Raw genomic sequence first — 15,572 nt, 5'->3', positions numbered from 1 at the left:
GCGAATATAGGCTATTGTGGTCCGAGTCTCCTGATGCAGACGAAGCTTCGTTTCGTCCACGTCAGGTAGTTGTGTGCCCAGAATGGCATTCACAGGTCTGGAGTCTACGTGACTTGAGACCGACTCCCTGAGGATGACGCTCAGGGCCTGTCGATTTGCTGTCGGGTCCAGGGGTGCTCTATGAACCTCTGGACTTACTCCGTCAGTTTGTATAGATGCCTTCTGACATGCCTTCGTCATGCAGGTAATGTTCTGCGACATCTGAAGACATCCGGTTGCTGTACGGAGTGCTGTATTTTGAGTCGTCTGCAGCTTCATCCACTGCGTCCTCCTGGTCCCCGGCGCACAGTGCTTCGCCCCCAATCAGTGAATCGGCAAAATTAGGGGAGTTGTCCCAGAAAATTTAAATTTGGTGTGCTGGTTCAGAATATGTAAATTAAGGAAAATTCGAAGTTTTGGAAAAATCGGTGGAAGGACATGACTACCTCCCACACATCCTTAATTTTAAAAGTTTAATTTTAGCTACAATTATAAACAGAATAAAGCGAAAATTTATAGCTGTATGTGAAATTGTGCCAAATTTCATTTTGTTTGGTGTAAGGACATGACTACCTCCCATATGGGCAAATCTCCGGAACCGTGCGATTAAACCTCAGAAAATCTTAAATTTTCAAATTGAACGCACAAAAATAAATTCTACATCAAATTCTTTGAAATCCATTGAGGAAACATTAAATTATTGTGTGATTCATTTTTGTCAAACGCTCAAAGTGTTATAAATAAAACATGAAAATGTTTGAAAACTCAATGTTAGCGATACTTCTAGAGGGCGTGGTTTTTGTCCGTATTTGAAAAGGTCAGGCGCAATGTGTATATCAAATTTGGTACAGAATGGTGAAGTGGCTTTCGAGGTACAAATATTTGACATGAGTGGGCGGGCCACGCCCAGTTTCCAAAAAATTTTACGAAAAACTAATTTTCGCTTAAGACCCATTGAAAATATTATTTTTGAGTATATATTTGAAAATTCGTTAACCGCACTGCCCAAAGATCTGAAAATCATTTACATACATACATATATATTCATGGCCGTATATTAGACAAAAATTATTTTATGTACTAAGCATTTTCAACGAACTTTATGAAGAATGTTATCTAACGATCACACTTAATGCCAACCTCTTATGTTTTAGTCCGTCAGCGTGCTATCAAAAAAAAAAAGAAATTTGAAGCCATTCATGCAAAGACCTATTCAGACAATTATATTATATTTTCAAAATTTGGAAAGGCACACAACTGTAAAAGGTCTTATTTTATTCTCTAATGTGTAGTTAATATGTATATAAACAAATGAGAAATGAGAAAAAGAAATTAAGATATTACCTTTTTGACCTTTGAGATTTCAAATCGTTGCAGTTTATTTCCAATGAGGAGCATATATTTTTCTCAACGCCTAATGCATTTTACAATATTACATTTACTATTTGCCATGATTTTTGAAAGTCTCCCTTTTGCGCTGAAAAAGTTATACTCAAAAAACGTACAAAATGTACCCAAAGTAACACGTCAAAATTGTTATTTTAATTACTTTGATTGTTTATAAAAATTAAAATGACATTATTAAAATAAAAAATAGATAAATAAGTTACAAGAACTAGTCACATTTGTTATCAAAATGGCCTAAGTTTTTATAAAAACTAAAATTACATTAATAAAATTAATTTAAAGGTGAGTGGCACAAAAGCACACGGTTCCGGAGATTCGTCCATATATCCTTTTTCTCAAAAACTAGATTTTATCTACATTTGTGATCAGAGTACATTAAAAACAAGTAATAACTTATAAGTTAAATTTTTTAACTATTGTCAAATTTTGTTTCATTTGGTATCAGGAAATGACTTTCTCCTTTATAAATTTTAGTTATTGAAAAAATTTATAATTTAATATTTTCTCTAAACAGGATCATAAGTAAATTTTTTTTTCAAAATTTTGTCATAAATAAGATTTCAAATGTAATCTATAATGTTGTCTTTTAAAATATATACCTCAATTTTTTCAAATTCATAATTTTATTTTTGTTTTGTAGACCTAAGTTATCATAGTTCCGGATCCGACATTAATAACAAATGAGCCAATTCACCTCTCGTCCTTTTTCTTGTATGGAAAAATTGCTCATCTATATTATATATTTTGAAAACCGCTTTTTTTCTGTTCGCAAAGCTCGAGATCGGCTGTAACAATTTTTCTGAAATTTTGGTTATAGGTTCTGGATGGGCTTCTCATTGTCTTAGGCAAAGTTTAAATACTTTTTAAAAAAGGGAACTGCAGGACTTTAAAAATTCTATAGAATCTAACATACATGCACACATAACAGCGCTACTCACCTGCCAATCACAAATAAGAGCGCCCTCTTCTTTTAATTTGTACGAAATACGGCACAAAACAAGGGTTATGTATACATATTAGGGATGCCAAAATATCAGGAAAATTGGGATCCCGGGATTTCGGGATAATTTTTAGGATAAATCCCGGGATTCAAATTGAGTCATAAATTTTATGAATATGAGTTTTATGAATATGATTCGTATGAGTTTTGCTTTGCTTTAAACAGGTAAAATGTTGTATTCAAAGTTTTGCGAAATACTTGACGAAAATGGCTATACGAAGTTTTTTCCTCTCCTGTACAATTTTTAAATTGGGACTTAGTAACTTTGCACTCTACGCTAGCGATATTTCAGACAAATTTTAAAGTAAAACCTTTTTTATTGTATTTAAAAAACCATGTGATTGAGGAACGTATACATCACAAATAATAATGTAAATACCAGGTACTTTTGAAAGTGACGATTAATAAAAGAAACATAAAACAAAAATATACAAAAACAATTTCTCTAAACATGTTTATTCTACTCTATAAAGAAATGGCGAATGGAGAATTTTTTGCCATTTTTTCGCAATTTACTAGAAGTTTCATATAAAAATAGATTCAGCGGGTCGAAATACATGTTGGTAGTTGGGTCTGGCTAAAAACACACACCCCTTTTTTGCCGGTGTTGTTATTATTGCACTTAAAATGTTTTCGTAAGAGCAGCAAAGCATTCAAAGCAGAGTCTTCTAAGCTTGACCTGCAGTTTTTACATACAAAACCTACTGATGAAAAACATATTTCGGCATCAACACTTTTAGGCTGAACTGTCAAAAGGTAGACATAATCCATTTGAAGATAATGACCCCTATCTCCTCCATTACAAAATATTTGAACTTNTAGATTGATCTAAAAAATTATCTAACTTTTCCTTAAAACTCTCTGTTTCGTTTACATTAGCGACGCTATGAGTAAATTCATTGAAATCTTCTTCAAACAAGTCAGAAAGTCTAAGTTCGGGCGGAGCCGAACATTAAATACCTGGCGCAAGTATTAAATATAAGTTTTCCACCTTTCCGAAAGCTACCGCTACATGATAAGCCGGGGTGTATACATTTTAAGTAAATTAGCGTCCTTAAATTTCGAAATATTGAAATTTCAAGCATTTCTGAAATTTACCGTTATATGAAAAGCGGCCTTAATTTTAGTCCGATTTCAATAATTTTCAACGTTTTGCTTCTATGTGGCAAGCACAATAGCCATACCGAGTTTGCTACAAATTGNTTTCTGAAAATTACCGTTATATGGGATGTGGGCGTGGTTATTGTCCGATTTTAAAAATTTTCGCCCAATTGACATGGTGTACCAAGGCCAACAACTGTGCCAAGTTTGGAAGAAATTGGTGCAGCGGTTACCAAGATATACACATGTAACCATAAGTGGGCGTGGCTACGCCCATTTTCCCAAATTTTATAATATTAATGTTTTCCGTCTGAAACTCATCAACTCAATATCAATTTTGAGTGAATTATCTTCAGTAGTTACTAAAATATCGCAGTTTTCGTATTTCTGAAAATTAGCGTTGTATGGGAGGTAGGCGTGGTTATTGTCCGATTTCGCCCATTTTCAATACCATCCGTCCTACGCCCAAAAGAAGTTCACGTACCAAGTTTCGTTAAGATATCTCAATTTTTACTCGAGTTATCGTGTGCACAGAAGGACGGACGGACGGACGGACAGGCAGTCACCGCTTAATCGATTTCTATTTTCATTGTGATCATTTATGTATACATTTGTCTATATCTATCTCGTTTCGTTTTGCCTGTTACAAACAACCGTTATGTGAACAAAGTTATAATACCCTTGTGCACAAGTGCGCTCGGGTATAAAAAGGCTCAGACTGCAAATTAAAAGTACAGTTTCAAGCTTTTTGTTGACTGCAGTCAAAACGGCATTTTCATCATCACTTCAAAATTCATAAACAGATTCTTACTATCAATTCGATATTTCAAAATTTTCGGGATCCCGGTATTAATGCAAGCAAATCCCGGGATTGCCGGGACGTCAAAAACGCCGGGATCCCGGGATCCCGGGATTGGCATCCCTAATACATATACACACGTGCTAATGTTAACGTTAATGTTGATTCTTACCCTGTAGGGAAAACACGACTAGTGAACCAGATTTCTAGTTCAGTACTAGTTCTTTTTCGCCAAAAACGAACCAGTGCGATAGTAACTAGTTCCGCACCAGTCCAAAAGCAGTGAAATATGGTACTTTCACTAAAATATTTTATTTTAAATTTTAAAAGCAGGGGAGGTAATTGTTAGCATCCCTGGTAGTTTGCTGAAAGTGGCAACACCACGAATAAGAACTGCAACCAAAATGTATGTTTAATACGCCTTAACTGCAACCAAATTTGGTATATATTTTCGTCGGCCATGACATAAGGACTCTAGACAGCGCACGAGCAACACAAGTGTAAAACAGCAGCCTTCAATCTAAAACCTGCAACTTTCAACCTACGACTATTTAAGCTCTTACCGAGTGCCGTTCAATCCTTCGTATTTCATATTTTATGTTTAAATGTACAAGTTACGCGTAAGTGTTTGTAAAAGTAGAAACCTTAACAATACATTTTTATACAACTCAAACGTCTTTACTTTATTCGTTTTAAATCCTTTGTCGGTAAGCAGAAGCAGTTCTTACACTTCAACATATTTTACACTCTGGTACGCTGTCGGTGAAAACGAATAAAGTTGGTACCGGAGGCCATTTTGTATGTCTGAAACTAACCGATATTTTTTACGAAATCGGGCCGGTGTCACGAGCGAGAATCAAAGGAGTGAATCGGAGTCATCGTTTGAAAGCATGGACGGTCTGGTGCAGCCGCAGAAGACAGCGCGAATGCTATAATTGCTACATTGAATGCGTTAAGGGCTTCCTAAGAAGAGCTTAGACAAAGCACTCCGGAGAGCCAAAGGGACATAATAAGGCTTCGCGAAGGCATGCAAGCACAGAATATTCCAGAGCAGAGCGTGCAGCCAGCACAGCATGACAATACTCAAGCCGTCGTAGCACCGACCGACTCGCAAGTAAAACTTTACGATTTGCCTGTGTTCAGCGGCAATGTCGAAGACTGGCCACTATTTTTCGCGAATTTCAACGGAGACCTTTGGGTGCAGCCACCGCCAAAACCTTATGAGGTTGCAGAAGTGCTTAGTTGGTCCCGCCAAAGAAGCTGTCGCCGCCATGCTAATTTACCCGAGCAACGTGCCGAACGTCATAAGCGAGTTGGAGTTCAGGTTCGGGCGACCAGACATTTTGGTTAAATTCCAAATCAGTAAACTGCAGCATTTCCCGCCAATAGCCGATAATAAGCCGGAGCAGATTGTACCGTTTTCCTCGAGAATGAGAAATGTTGTTGCATTTCTTAAGTGCAAATGGTGGGTAAGTTACCGCATAACCGACAGTTCGACTGGGCGAAGCATGCTGCGACTATACAACCGTATCCATTAGTTGAACATTTTTCTGAGTGGCTTAGCGAGTTAGCTAAAATAATTTGTCTTATGCCGACGATCAGCACACAGAGTGGCAGGCAGTCTGCATCATCGGGCAATCCTCGTCGGCTGATGCATATTGAGCGGCCAAAGGACTCACTTACTTGCTATCAGTGTAGTGGTAATCACATGCTTCCACAGTGTGATTCGTTTAAGACAAGCAGTATTCAAGAGCGATGGGACCTGGTTAAGGCGCAACAGATTGGTTTTCGTGTCTACGCAAGGGGCATTCCACACAAAAGTGTCGTGCAAGAAGGAGGTGTAACATAAGTGGCTGCCAGCGCTATCACCACCAGCTACTTCACAACGAAGATGCAACAATGCAGATGCTACGCCGAACTACACGAGAGGATGTCATTGCGCAGACACTACTGAATTGTCGAGAAACACAAAGCGCACATGGTCAGCTGTTTAAAATATTGCCAGTCAAAATATATATGGACCGAAAGGTAAGTGTGAGATATTAGCGATGTTCGGCGAGGGTTCGTCAATTTCAATAATGGAAGAGGAAGTGTCCAAGATGATCGGAGCCCAGGGTTGCTTGCAACCACTTAGGCTGCAGTGGTATGACAACAACGTTGTTACGGAACAATCGCATAAAATAAGAATCGAAGTTGAGAATTATGCAACGAAGAGAAAGTTTATACTGAAGGAGGTATACACGGTTAAGAACCTGAACCTGCCAGAGCAGTCTATGGCCAAGGAAAATGTTCAGTATTTGAGAGATTTGCCGATAAAAAACTACTGTCATGCGAAGCCAGTTTTGCTCATCGGGCTAAAGCACGCATACCTGGGTGTGACCTCAGCAACAGTGCAAGCCGACATCGACAGCCCGCTAGCTGTAGAAACACTACTAGGCTGGGTCGCGTACGGCCCAACCAAGCTTGAGCACGTGAAATATTGCGCCGAACAACTAAACGAGTAGGCAAGCAATATGAAACCGGTTTACTATGGAGAACATATCCACCGAAGTTGCCAAACAGTAAAGCAATGGCCGAAAAACGCTTACTGACAGTGGAGCGCCAAATGCAGAACGATGCCGAGTTTGGTACACGATACAGACAAGAGATGGCTAAGTACGTGATCAAAGGGTATGCCAGAAAGTTAAGCCGTGACGAAGCCAGAGAGCCACACCAAAATGCTTGGTACTTACCTCACTTTGCCGTATTCAACCAGCATAAGCCCGAAAAGAGGCGAATCGTCTTTGATGCCGCAGCCGCAGTAAACAACGTGTCGCTCAACTCGCAGCTATTGAAGGGTACGGAGCAAGCACAGCCGTTGATACGGATTTTGCTACAGTTTCGCCAGGGACGTGTCGAAGTGTCCGCAGACATACGCGAAATGTTTTCGCGAATCGAGATACGCGAAACTGATAAGCACGCTCAACGGTACTTGTGGTGTGATGGTGATGCGAGCAAGCCTGTGGCAGAGTATGTGATGACGTCGTTAATTTTCGGTGCTGTTTGCTCACCCTGCATCGCCGAATATATAAAAAACAAAAGCACCGAGGAGTATCGAGCACAGTTTCCAGACGCCGCAACGACTGTAATTAACAAGCATTATGTCGATGATTTAGTTGCAAACTTCGACACGCCTGAACAGGCCATCAGTATATGCAGCGACATTGTCAGGATCAATTCACAAGCTGGGTTCGAGTTGCGGAACTTCGTCTCCAACTGCGAAGAAGTAGAAGATCGTTTGAATCATTCGCCGTTATCCGTGAGAGAATTGGTTAGCCTGGAACACAACGGGTCAGTGGACAAAGTGCTTGGCATCTACTGGAACACAAGCGATGACGTTTTCGAATTCCACACGAAGTTCCACCGTTTGCCGAAAGATGTCCTGCACGGAATACGAGCTCCGACAAAACGAGAGTTGTTACGAATCGTGATGTCGGTATTCGATCCATTTGGAATGTTAGCAGCATTTTTAATTACTACTAAAATTCTCATTCAAGAATCGTGGAAGTGCGAGATTGGCTGGGACGAAGTTCTGCCTCAAGAACTAAGCAAGACATGGTGGTCCTGGTGGCAAGAGTTTCCTAACGTGAAGCAGTTGAAAATACCCCGCTGTTATTCGCCGCAAATCTTACACGGTGGCAAGGTAGAAATCCACACTTTCGTCGACACCAGTCAAGTCGCATTTGCTGCGGTAGTATACGTTCGAGTACTTCATATTAATGGAGTTGACGTTCGCTTCATTATGGGCAAAACACGCACAGCACCAGCGAAACTTATGTCGATCCCGACACTCGAGTTACACGCCGCAGTATTGGGCACCCGCTTGTACAAGCTCATCGAGGACAGCCACGAGTTCAACATAGAGCGAGCAGTTTTTTGGACCGACTCCCAGACGGTTCTGCAATGGGTGCATTCGTCGGAAAGAAAGTATAAGGCGTTCGTCGGCCATCGTATAGCCGAGATTCTCGGCACAACGGCAAAAGTGCAGTGGCGATGGATGTCAACTTGTCAAAATGCAGCAGACGTAGCAACACGCCCCTTGTGTCCACCCAAGTTTGACAGTAGCAGCCGTTGGGTAAAAGCCCCCCCGAGTTCGACGAGCACGACGAAGAGTATTGGCTCACGTCTACGATCACAGCGTCACCAGTGCTCCCAGAAGAAATATCTGTTCCAGTTTTGGTGGTGCAACACGGCAGTGCCGTCATCAATTTTTCACGGTTTAGCTCCTTCACAAAGCTATTACGAACAACAGCCTGGGTGATGCGAGCAACAATACTATTTCGAAAACAGAGAAACAGTACAACGCCCATGTCGTCAAGCCTCACAGCAACGGAGATAAAGAAAGCAGAGCATATAGTATGCGAACTAGTCCAACGAGAATGCTTTTCGAGCGAGATCGCAGGTTTGTCAGTCGCCGGTAAAATCGCCAAACGGAGTGCGCTGTATAAGCTTTCGCCGTATCTCGACCAAAGTCGCCTATTAAGATTGAGCGGACGCATCGACGAGGCAACATACCTACCAATGCAAGCACGATGACCGATATTGATGCCCGCCAAACATATCGTGTCAACCCTGATTGTACAACATTTTCACAAAATAAATCATCGCCAGAATTCCGCAATCACCATTAATGCCATCCGACAACAGTTTTGGATACCGAATTTGAAACCGCTCCTCAAGGTAATTCAGCAAAGGTGCCAACGGTGTATGATCGACAAAGCAAAGCCAAACCAACCTATGATGGGTCAGCTGCCGGTCGACCGCATAACTCCGTTCATGCGCCCATTTACATATACAGGCGTCNATGTCGATGCCTTTAATTAGGTTTCTTAGAAAGATATTGAGTATGCAGCTTTGTTGCCCATTCAGTTCTATTAAAACAGAAAGATTTTTGGAATTTTTTTTTTTTGTTGAAGGTATTGCTCATATTCTCCATATAAAACCAAAAATCGAACATACTTCGTATGTCAGAAAATGACTGACATCGTCAACCAAAAAAATTCCAAAAATCAACGAAAAGCCCTAGGTACTTCAAACTTGCACTTTAGTTTACTAAAATTTAATGGGCTACAAAACTGCATACCCAATATCTTTCTAAGAAACTTAATTAAGAACATCGAAGTTTTTGCGAAAGTTTGTTGGTTTTTTTCTCAAATATTGCACAAAATTTGAAACTTGGATTGATATGTGTTTTGTTAAAGTGCATAGTACATTTTTATGAAAAATAATTAAGATTAAATAGTAATAAAACAAGTTGTCAAAACTTGTCATTATGTGGGTGTCGTATAGTTATGATAACCACTAGAATATGTATTATTCTTGCCTTTCGTCTTTAACGATGTTTGTTAATTGTGCTTCATTATTATTATTATTTTTTTATTTATTTACATAACCAAAGTTTTTATAACTCCAAGTATTTTTCTGTTTTAACACACACAATGCTTTAATAAATGCAATTTCTATTTGAATGTATTGTCAGGAATGTATTCCAAGTACCATTAAGTATTTTAAAAACAAAAAAATTTTGACTTTTGTCCAGCTAGATCTGCTATCCGAACCACTGTGGGGCGTTATATTTACCTGCCTGACGGTTCGAGCTGCACACATCGAGCTAGCTACCGACTTGAGTACCGATGCGTTCATTTTATGCCTGCGGAATTTTGCAAACCGACATGGAACGCCATCCAGAATAAGGAGCGATAATGGGACACATTTTATTGGCGCACAAAGGGAGTTGAGGGCAGCTGAGCAGTTGTTAGACACTGACCGCGTTCAAGCCGATGCTGGCAGACACAACATCGAGTGGATATTTAACTGTCCGCTGAACCCCAGTTCGGGTGGCTGCTGGGAGCGTTTGATAAGAGTTATAAAGTCGCTGTTAAACAAGACATTGCGTGAGGTAGCCCCAAGACCCGACACTCTGCACAGCGTATTCATAGAAGCAGAAAATATCATCAACTCCCGACCGCTAACTGACCTGCCCATAAGCCATGAATAAGATGAGCCGCTAACAACCAATCACTTCTTGTTGGGATGCGTAAATTCAACGCAGACGCCGCACCCAGTTGACGAGAAGATTTGCCTAAGGAAGCAGTGGATAATCGCGCAAAACCTCAAGGATCGGTTGTGGAAGCGATGGACAACCGAGTACCTGCCTCAGCTACTGTGCCGCACTAAGTGGCAGGACAATGCAATACCGCTTCAAGCTACCGACCTGGTGATGTTGTGCGACTCAACGCTGCCCCGTAGTCAATGGGTACGCGGCCGCATAACTCAAGTTTTTCCCGCCAAAGACGGACAAGTACGTGTCGTGGAGGTGCAAACGAAAGGCGGACTACTACGCAGACCAGTTTCGCGTTTAGCAAAGCTAGAAGTTGGTGGTGAATCCTGTGAGGATTCACGGGGGGCGGGGTGTTAGCAACCCTGGTAGTTTGCTGAAAGTTGGCAACACCACGAATAAGAACCTCAACCAAAATGTATGTTTAATACGCCTTAACTGCAACCAACTTTGGTATATATTTTCGTCGGCCATGACATAAGGACTCTAGACAGCGCACGAGCAACACAAGTGTAAAACAGCAGCCTTCAAGCTAAAACCTTCAACGTTCAACCTACGACTATTTAAGCTCTTACCGACTGCCAGTCAATCCTTCGTATTTCATATTTTATGTTTAAATGTACAAGTTAAGCGCTTACGTGTTTGTAAAAGTAGAAACCTTAACAATACATTTTTATACAACTCAAACGTCTTTACTTTGTTCGTTTTAAATCCTTTGTCGGTAAGCAGAAGCAGTTATTACACTTCAACAGTAATCATTATGAGTAAAATAATTTAAATCAACTTTAATCATTATTTTATGAATTATTATTGGATTTTATTTTTTCGCTCAAACGGAAATAATTATTATTTGATTTTTATTTTTGGGATTACAAATAATGATTATTTTATGATTTTTATTTTTCCACTTAAAAATAATGATAATTTATAAAATTGAAAGGGCCATAGAGACGCAACCTACTGAAATTTTGACCTGAAAAGTTTGGATCTTATTCCTTTTATAAGGGTGCGGCTGCCTCTCAAAAGGACGCTGGCATAGTTTTTGAGTTGCTTAATAAACATTATACTTAGTGATTCCATAAACAAAGGCCAAGATCCTGGAGGACAATTGAGAAAGGCAATGCAGTTGCAGAAAAAGAGGCATTTAAAAAAAGTGTCAAAATAATTACCACTTTCTCACTAAATTTATTTAAAAATGCAAGCCACCAGAACTACCTTTTTTTTAAGAAAAGACAAATTAACTTTTTTTATGCAATCCAGCACTACAGTCAGTCAATAAAGTTTAGGTACAACGAATTTTTACGGGCAACTATTTTTTAAATATTTTAGTTTTCGATAATTTTTTATAAAAATATGGTCAATTCTACAACAAAATCCCCAAAAATCAGAGTTCCAAACCTTGTGCAAAAGTTAAAAAATTCTGCAAAATTTCATTAAAATAATTCACTTTCTATTTACGTTCTCTAGAAAAAAGTTTAGCTTGCAGTTCTTTAGCCCATTCAATTTTATTACAATGAAGTGCAAGTATGAGGAAGCTAGGACTTACCAAACAACAAAAAAAATTGCTAAATATCAATGGTAAGTCCTAGCTACCTCAAACTTGCACTTTGTTATACTAAAATTGAATGGGCTAAAAAACTGCGTACTTAACTTTTTTCTAAAGAGTGTAAATTGCAATATTTGGATGGAAATTTGCAGTTTTCTTTAATTTTGCATAAGGTTTGGAACTCCGATTTTTGGAGTTTTTGTGTAGAATTAACCATACTTAAATATAAAAAATTAGGGAAAAATAAAATAATTAAAAAATAGTTGCCGGTATTGTAAAAACTTCGCTGTACCCAAACTTTATTGACTGGCTGTATATCTTACTTAAGTTAAGTACGACAAAAACTTTTGAAGTACTTCATATACATATAAGCTTAAAAAGAACTGAATTTACTTAATATCAATGGCGCATATTCATAGTCATAATTAGTACTCAACTAAGTCGAAACTATTCTAAGTCACAACTAAAGCTATTCATAGTCGCCTTAGTTTCGACTTTCCAGCTAAGTACCAACTTAAAATTTAGTTTCGGCTGCAGCTGCAACTAAGTCGTAACTAGGAAGAAGTATTTTATCAAATTAAGGGAAAACAGACGAAATATGTAAAAATTAAGTTGGTAGAGGGTGATTTTGATAATATTGAATAATCTCCAACTAAAATTTACAAAGATCGATCGATCCATTTTAATCGGAAGATGAAATTAAATCCGTATTACAATTCGAATAAAGCTACATCACAATTTTATAATTGGAATAATTTAGATAAATTCTCAAATAATAAGTCAGTTTCACAATAGTTCTTTTAAAGTAAATTTGTGCATAACATTTAGATATCAACTATTTGTATGTTTCACAGCATGCTTTCGATAAACATCCACTTCACATCACTGCGGTTGTTCTGGCTATTTCACACAATTAACAAGAAAATGATGCCTTATTCTTTTGCATAATCATGCCATGAAAATAAAAATTACATAAGCGGATGATCAAACTTGACATTATTTAATAAAAATGTAATTTTTCTAAAATATCGTAAAGAAAAATCGATATATTTTCATACTCGTTTTGCTATATCGTAAACTAAGTCGAAACTACTTAGTAGAAGTCTGAAATGCGACTATGAATCGAAGTAAATTTTAAGTTGGTACTTAAATTTAAGTTGCAACTTTGTTAGTTTCGACTTAGTTGCTGGACTTCGAATACGCGCCAATATGCTTAAATTTAGAGAAGTAAGACAAAGTGAACTAATATTTTTACTTTTAAGCAGAACGTTTACTTACTACTTAAGTTTAATACCACTACTACTACTAATGTGGCTTATAAATTGTTAATAAATGCGTTTAAACATTTGTGATGGTATTGTCCTTCCTTCAACCGATCGTATTTGATATAAAAGGAAAATGTTTCGACAAGCCTCATTAGAAATGTAGATCTAAGGTGACGAATTTATAACAGGTTGGGAACTATAAAAAATGGATGCAGATCGAACTAGATCACATCTGTGGAATTAGGAACTGGTTTGGAACTAAAGAAAAGGGGATGCAGAACGAACTAGATCTCATCTGTCGAATTTGGAACTGGTTCGGGACTATAGAAAAAGGGAGGCAAAACGAACTAGATTATGCATAAAAACGCTGCTGCTATGTTTTTTTGTACGTACTAAGTGAGCGCAATATTAAAAGCAACAACTTTTATCCATCTATGACATAGATTCTATGTATATCGCAAAGCTCGAGAACGGCTGAACCGATTCTTTCGAAATTTCGGAGTCCTGCTGCAGACGTTCAAAGGATGGTTATAGGCTAACAAAAATCTCGATATATAAAAGGGGCGTGGAACCTCCCATACAAATCGAATTTTTCATACTCCATATCTCTGGAAATAATCATGGTAGAGTTCTGGAACTCGGTATTGACGTATGTATATGAAATCGATCGCATACTCTTAGGCCCCTATTGCGAAATTTGTCGATCGAGTCGATCATGTTGTTGTTGTTGTTGTAGCGGCTACAACAACCCCGCCCAGGACGGTTGGTATCTCAGTCGTTGTCGTCAAGTTCCACTAACGGCAACCCTAGGAAGCGTACAGCTTCTGTGGGGTTTGTCCACAGGGACAAGGCCGTTAGGGTTGTCGTTTTGTCTCTAAACATTACCGACGAATGTCGACCACTCAGATAATCTGCCGACCACCGTTTGAGCCTCTGTGGGAGAGAGGAGGCCTCTATATCTTCTAGTAGCGTGGAATGGCAGACGGTGTCAAACACCTTTGACAAGTCCAACGCTACTAGAATCGTTCTCTCACAGGGACGGTTTCGGTTAAGGCCACGAGTTATCTGAGTGTTTATGGCGTTAAGTGCTGTTGCTGTACTATGCACTTTACGGAACCCATGTTGATGCTTCGCTGGGGTCAGGTGGTTCGTCAAGTACGGGAGCAGCAGGGCCTCGAGTGTCTTCGCTACCGGGGAAAGGAGAGTTATCGGGCGATAAGACTCGCCTTTGTTGGCAGGTTTCCCCGGTTTGAGCAGTGGGACCACTCTCCCCACCTTCCAGATGTCTGGGATGATGAGAGTGGCCATTGACAAGTTGAGGACCTCCGTTANCTTTAGAAAAGTTGATATAGGTCCGGTGTTTGGCGGAGGCAAAGTCGGTTGGTTTATCTATCGAGATGACTATGTGTAGGTGGTCTGATGCTAAAGTCAGCATAGGTCGCCATGTTATGCTGTTTATCAGACCAGCGCTGACAATGGTGATGTCTGGCGAGCTACTGCAGTTACTCATAATCCTGGTGGGTGCGTCGTTGAGTGCCAAAGATCGTGGTGCGCATTAAAGTCACCTACTACCATACGGTTTTCACCTCTGAGGAGCGCACCTATATCAGGGTGATATCCTGCCGGGCAATGTTAAATATTTCGAGCTCATATGTTAAATATTTCGAGCTCGACATCGCCTGACCGGATAGCGATGCCCTGACATTCTAGGGTGGTATCCCTGCGGTCGATGTCTGCTTCGATAAGACGATACTGCACGGTGTGGTGCGTGATGAACGCTAAGCCACCACCATTATCTCGCTCGCGATCTCGACGGTGCACGTTGTACCCGGCGCAATTCAACAAAGTTGAATTGCTGTGCAACTTCGTCTCTTGGACCGCAGCTATCAATATACCATGCCGACACATGAACACGGTTATCTCCTCAAGCTTGCTCTGTAGCCCGTTGCAGTTAAATTGAAGGAGCTTCATTTGGTTCGGGAGACGTGTCGTGATGTGGGGTGTAAGTGATGTGTGATGTNACGTAGTGAATGTAGCTCTATGGACGGACAACTTCTGAGATACTTCGCCGACCTAAACGGGGTTAGATCGCCGAAACAACAGCCCTTGGTCGGGTAAAACCCGAGTCATTCCGGTACGTAGAACCGGCTGTCGTGGGAATTTTCATACTCCTTATCGAGTCGATCATCTTTTATTTTGCTATTGTGTAACTTGATCGATACAAATTTTTACTATTGTGAATGGTTGACTGAATTGTAAACAGCTGTTTGTTTGTTTACATTTGTTTCTTTAGTGTTTCATTTACATCATTTTTAAAA

At 39.6% G+C, this 15,572-nt stretch overlaps 2 protein-coding genes across 6 annotated transcripts in view; one reads left to right on the top strand and one right to left on the bottom strand.

Annotated features, from left to right (window-relative positions):
- Wnk (Wnk kinase) overlaps positions 1 to 15,572 on the bottom strand; it is a 202,527-nt gene that overhangs the window by 156,182 nt on the left and 30,773 nt on the right. The gene's annotated exons all lie outside the window — the stretch shown is intronic.
- On the top strand, positions 6,663 to 9,177 carry LOC108358076 (uncharacterized). The gene is made up of 2 exons (XM_017609215.1): positions 6,663 to 8,153; positions 8,256 to 9,177. Exons 1-2 carry the CDS (start codon positions 6,916 to 6,918, stop codon positions 8,644 to 8,646), a joined length of 1,629 nt encoding a protein of 542 aa, XP_017464704.1. The 5' UTR covers positions 6,663 to 6,915; the 3' UTR covers positions 8,647 to 9,177.

Source organism: Rhagoletis zephyria, unplaced genomic scaffold (genome assembly GCF_001687245.7).
Source record: "Rhagoletis zephyria isolate East Lansing unplaced genomic scaffold, Rhagoletis_zephyria_1.1 Rzeph_scaffold_00202, whole genome shotgun sequence".
Taxonomy (NCBI): domain Eukaryota; kingdom Metazoa; phylum Arthropoda; class Insecta; order Diptera; family Tephritidae; genus Rhagoletis; species Rhagoletis zephyria.
Note: the sequence above shows the minus strand (reverse complement) of the source record. Positions and strands in the feature narration are given on the sequence as shown.

Excerpts from the sequence above, each read along its gene's own strand:
- LOC108358076 (XM_017609215.1), top strand. The coding sequence starts at position 6,916 with ATGGCCGAAAAACGCTTACTGACAGTGGAGCGCCAAATGCAGAACGAT. Across the intron at positions 8,154-8,255 it reads AAAACACGCACAGCACCAGC|AGTTTTTTGGACCGACTCCC; the intron begins GAAACTTATGTC and ends CATAGAGCGAGC.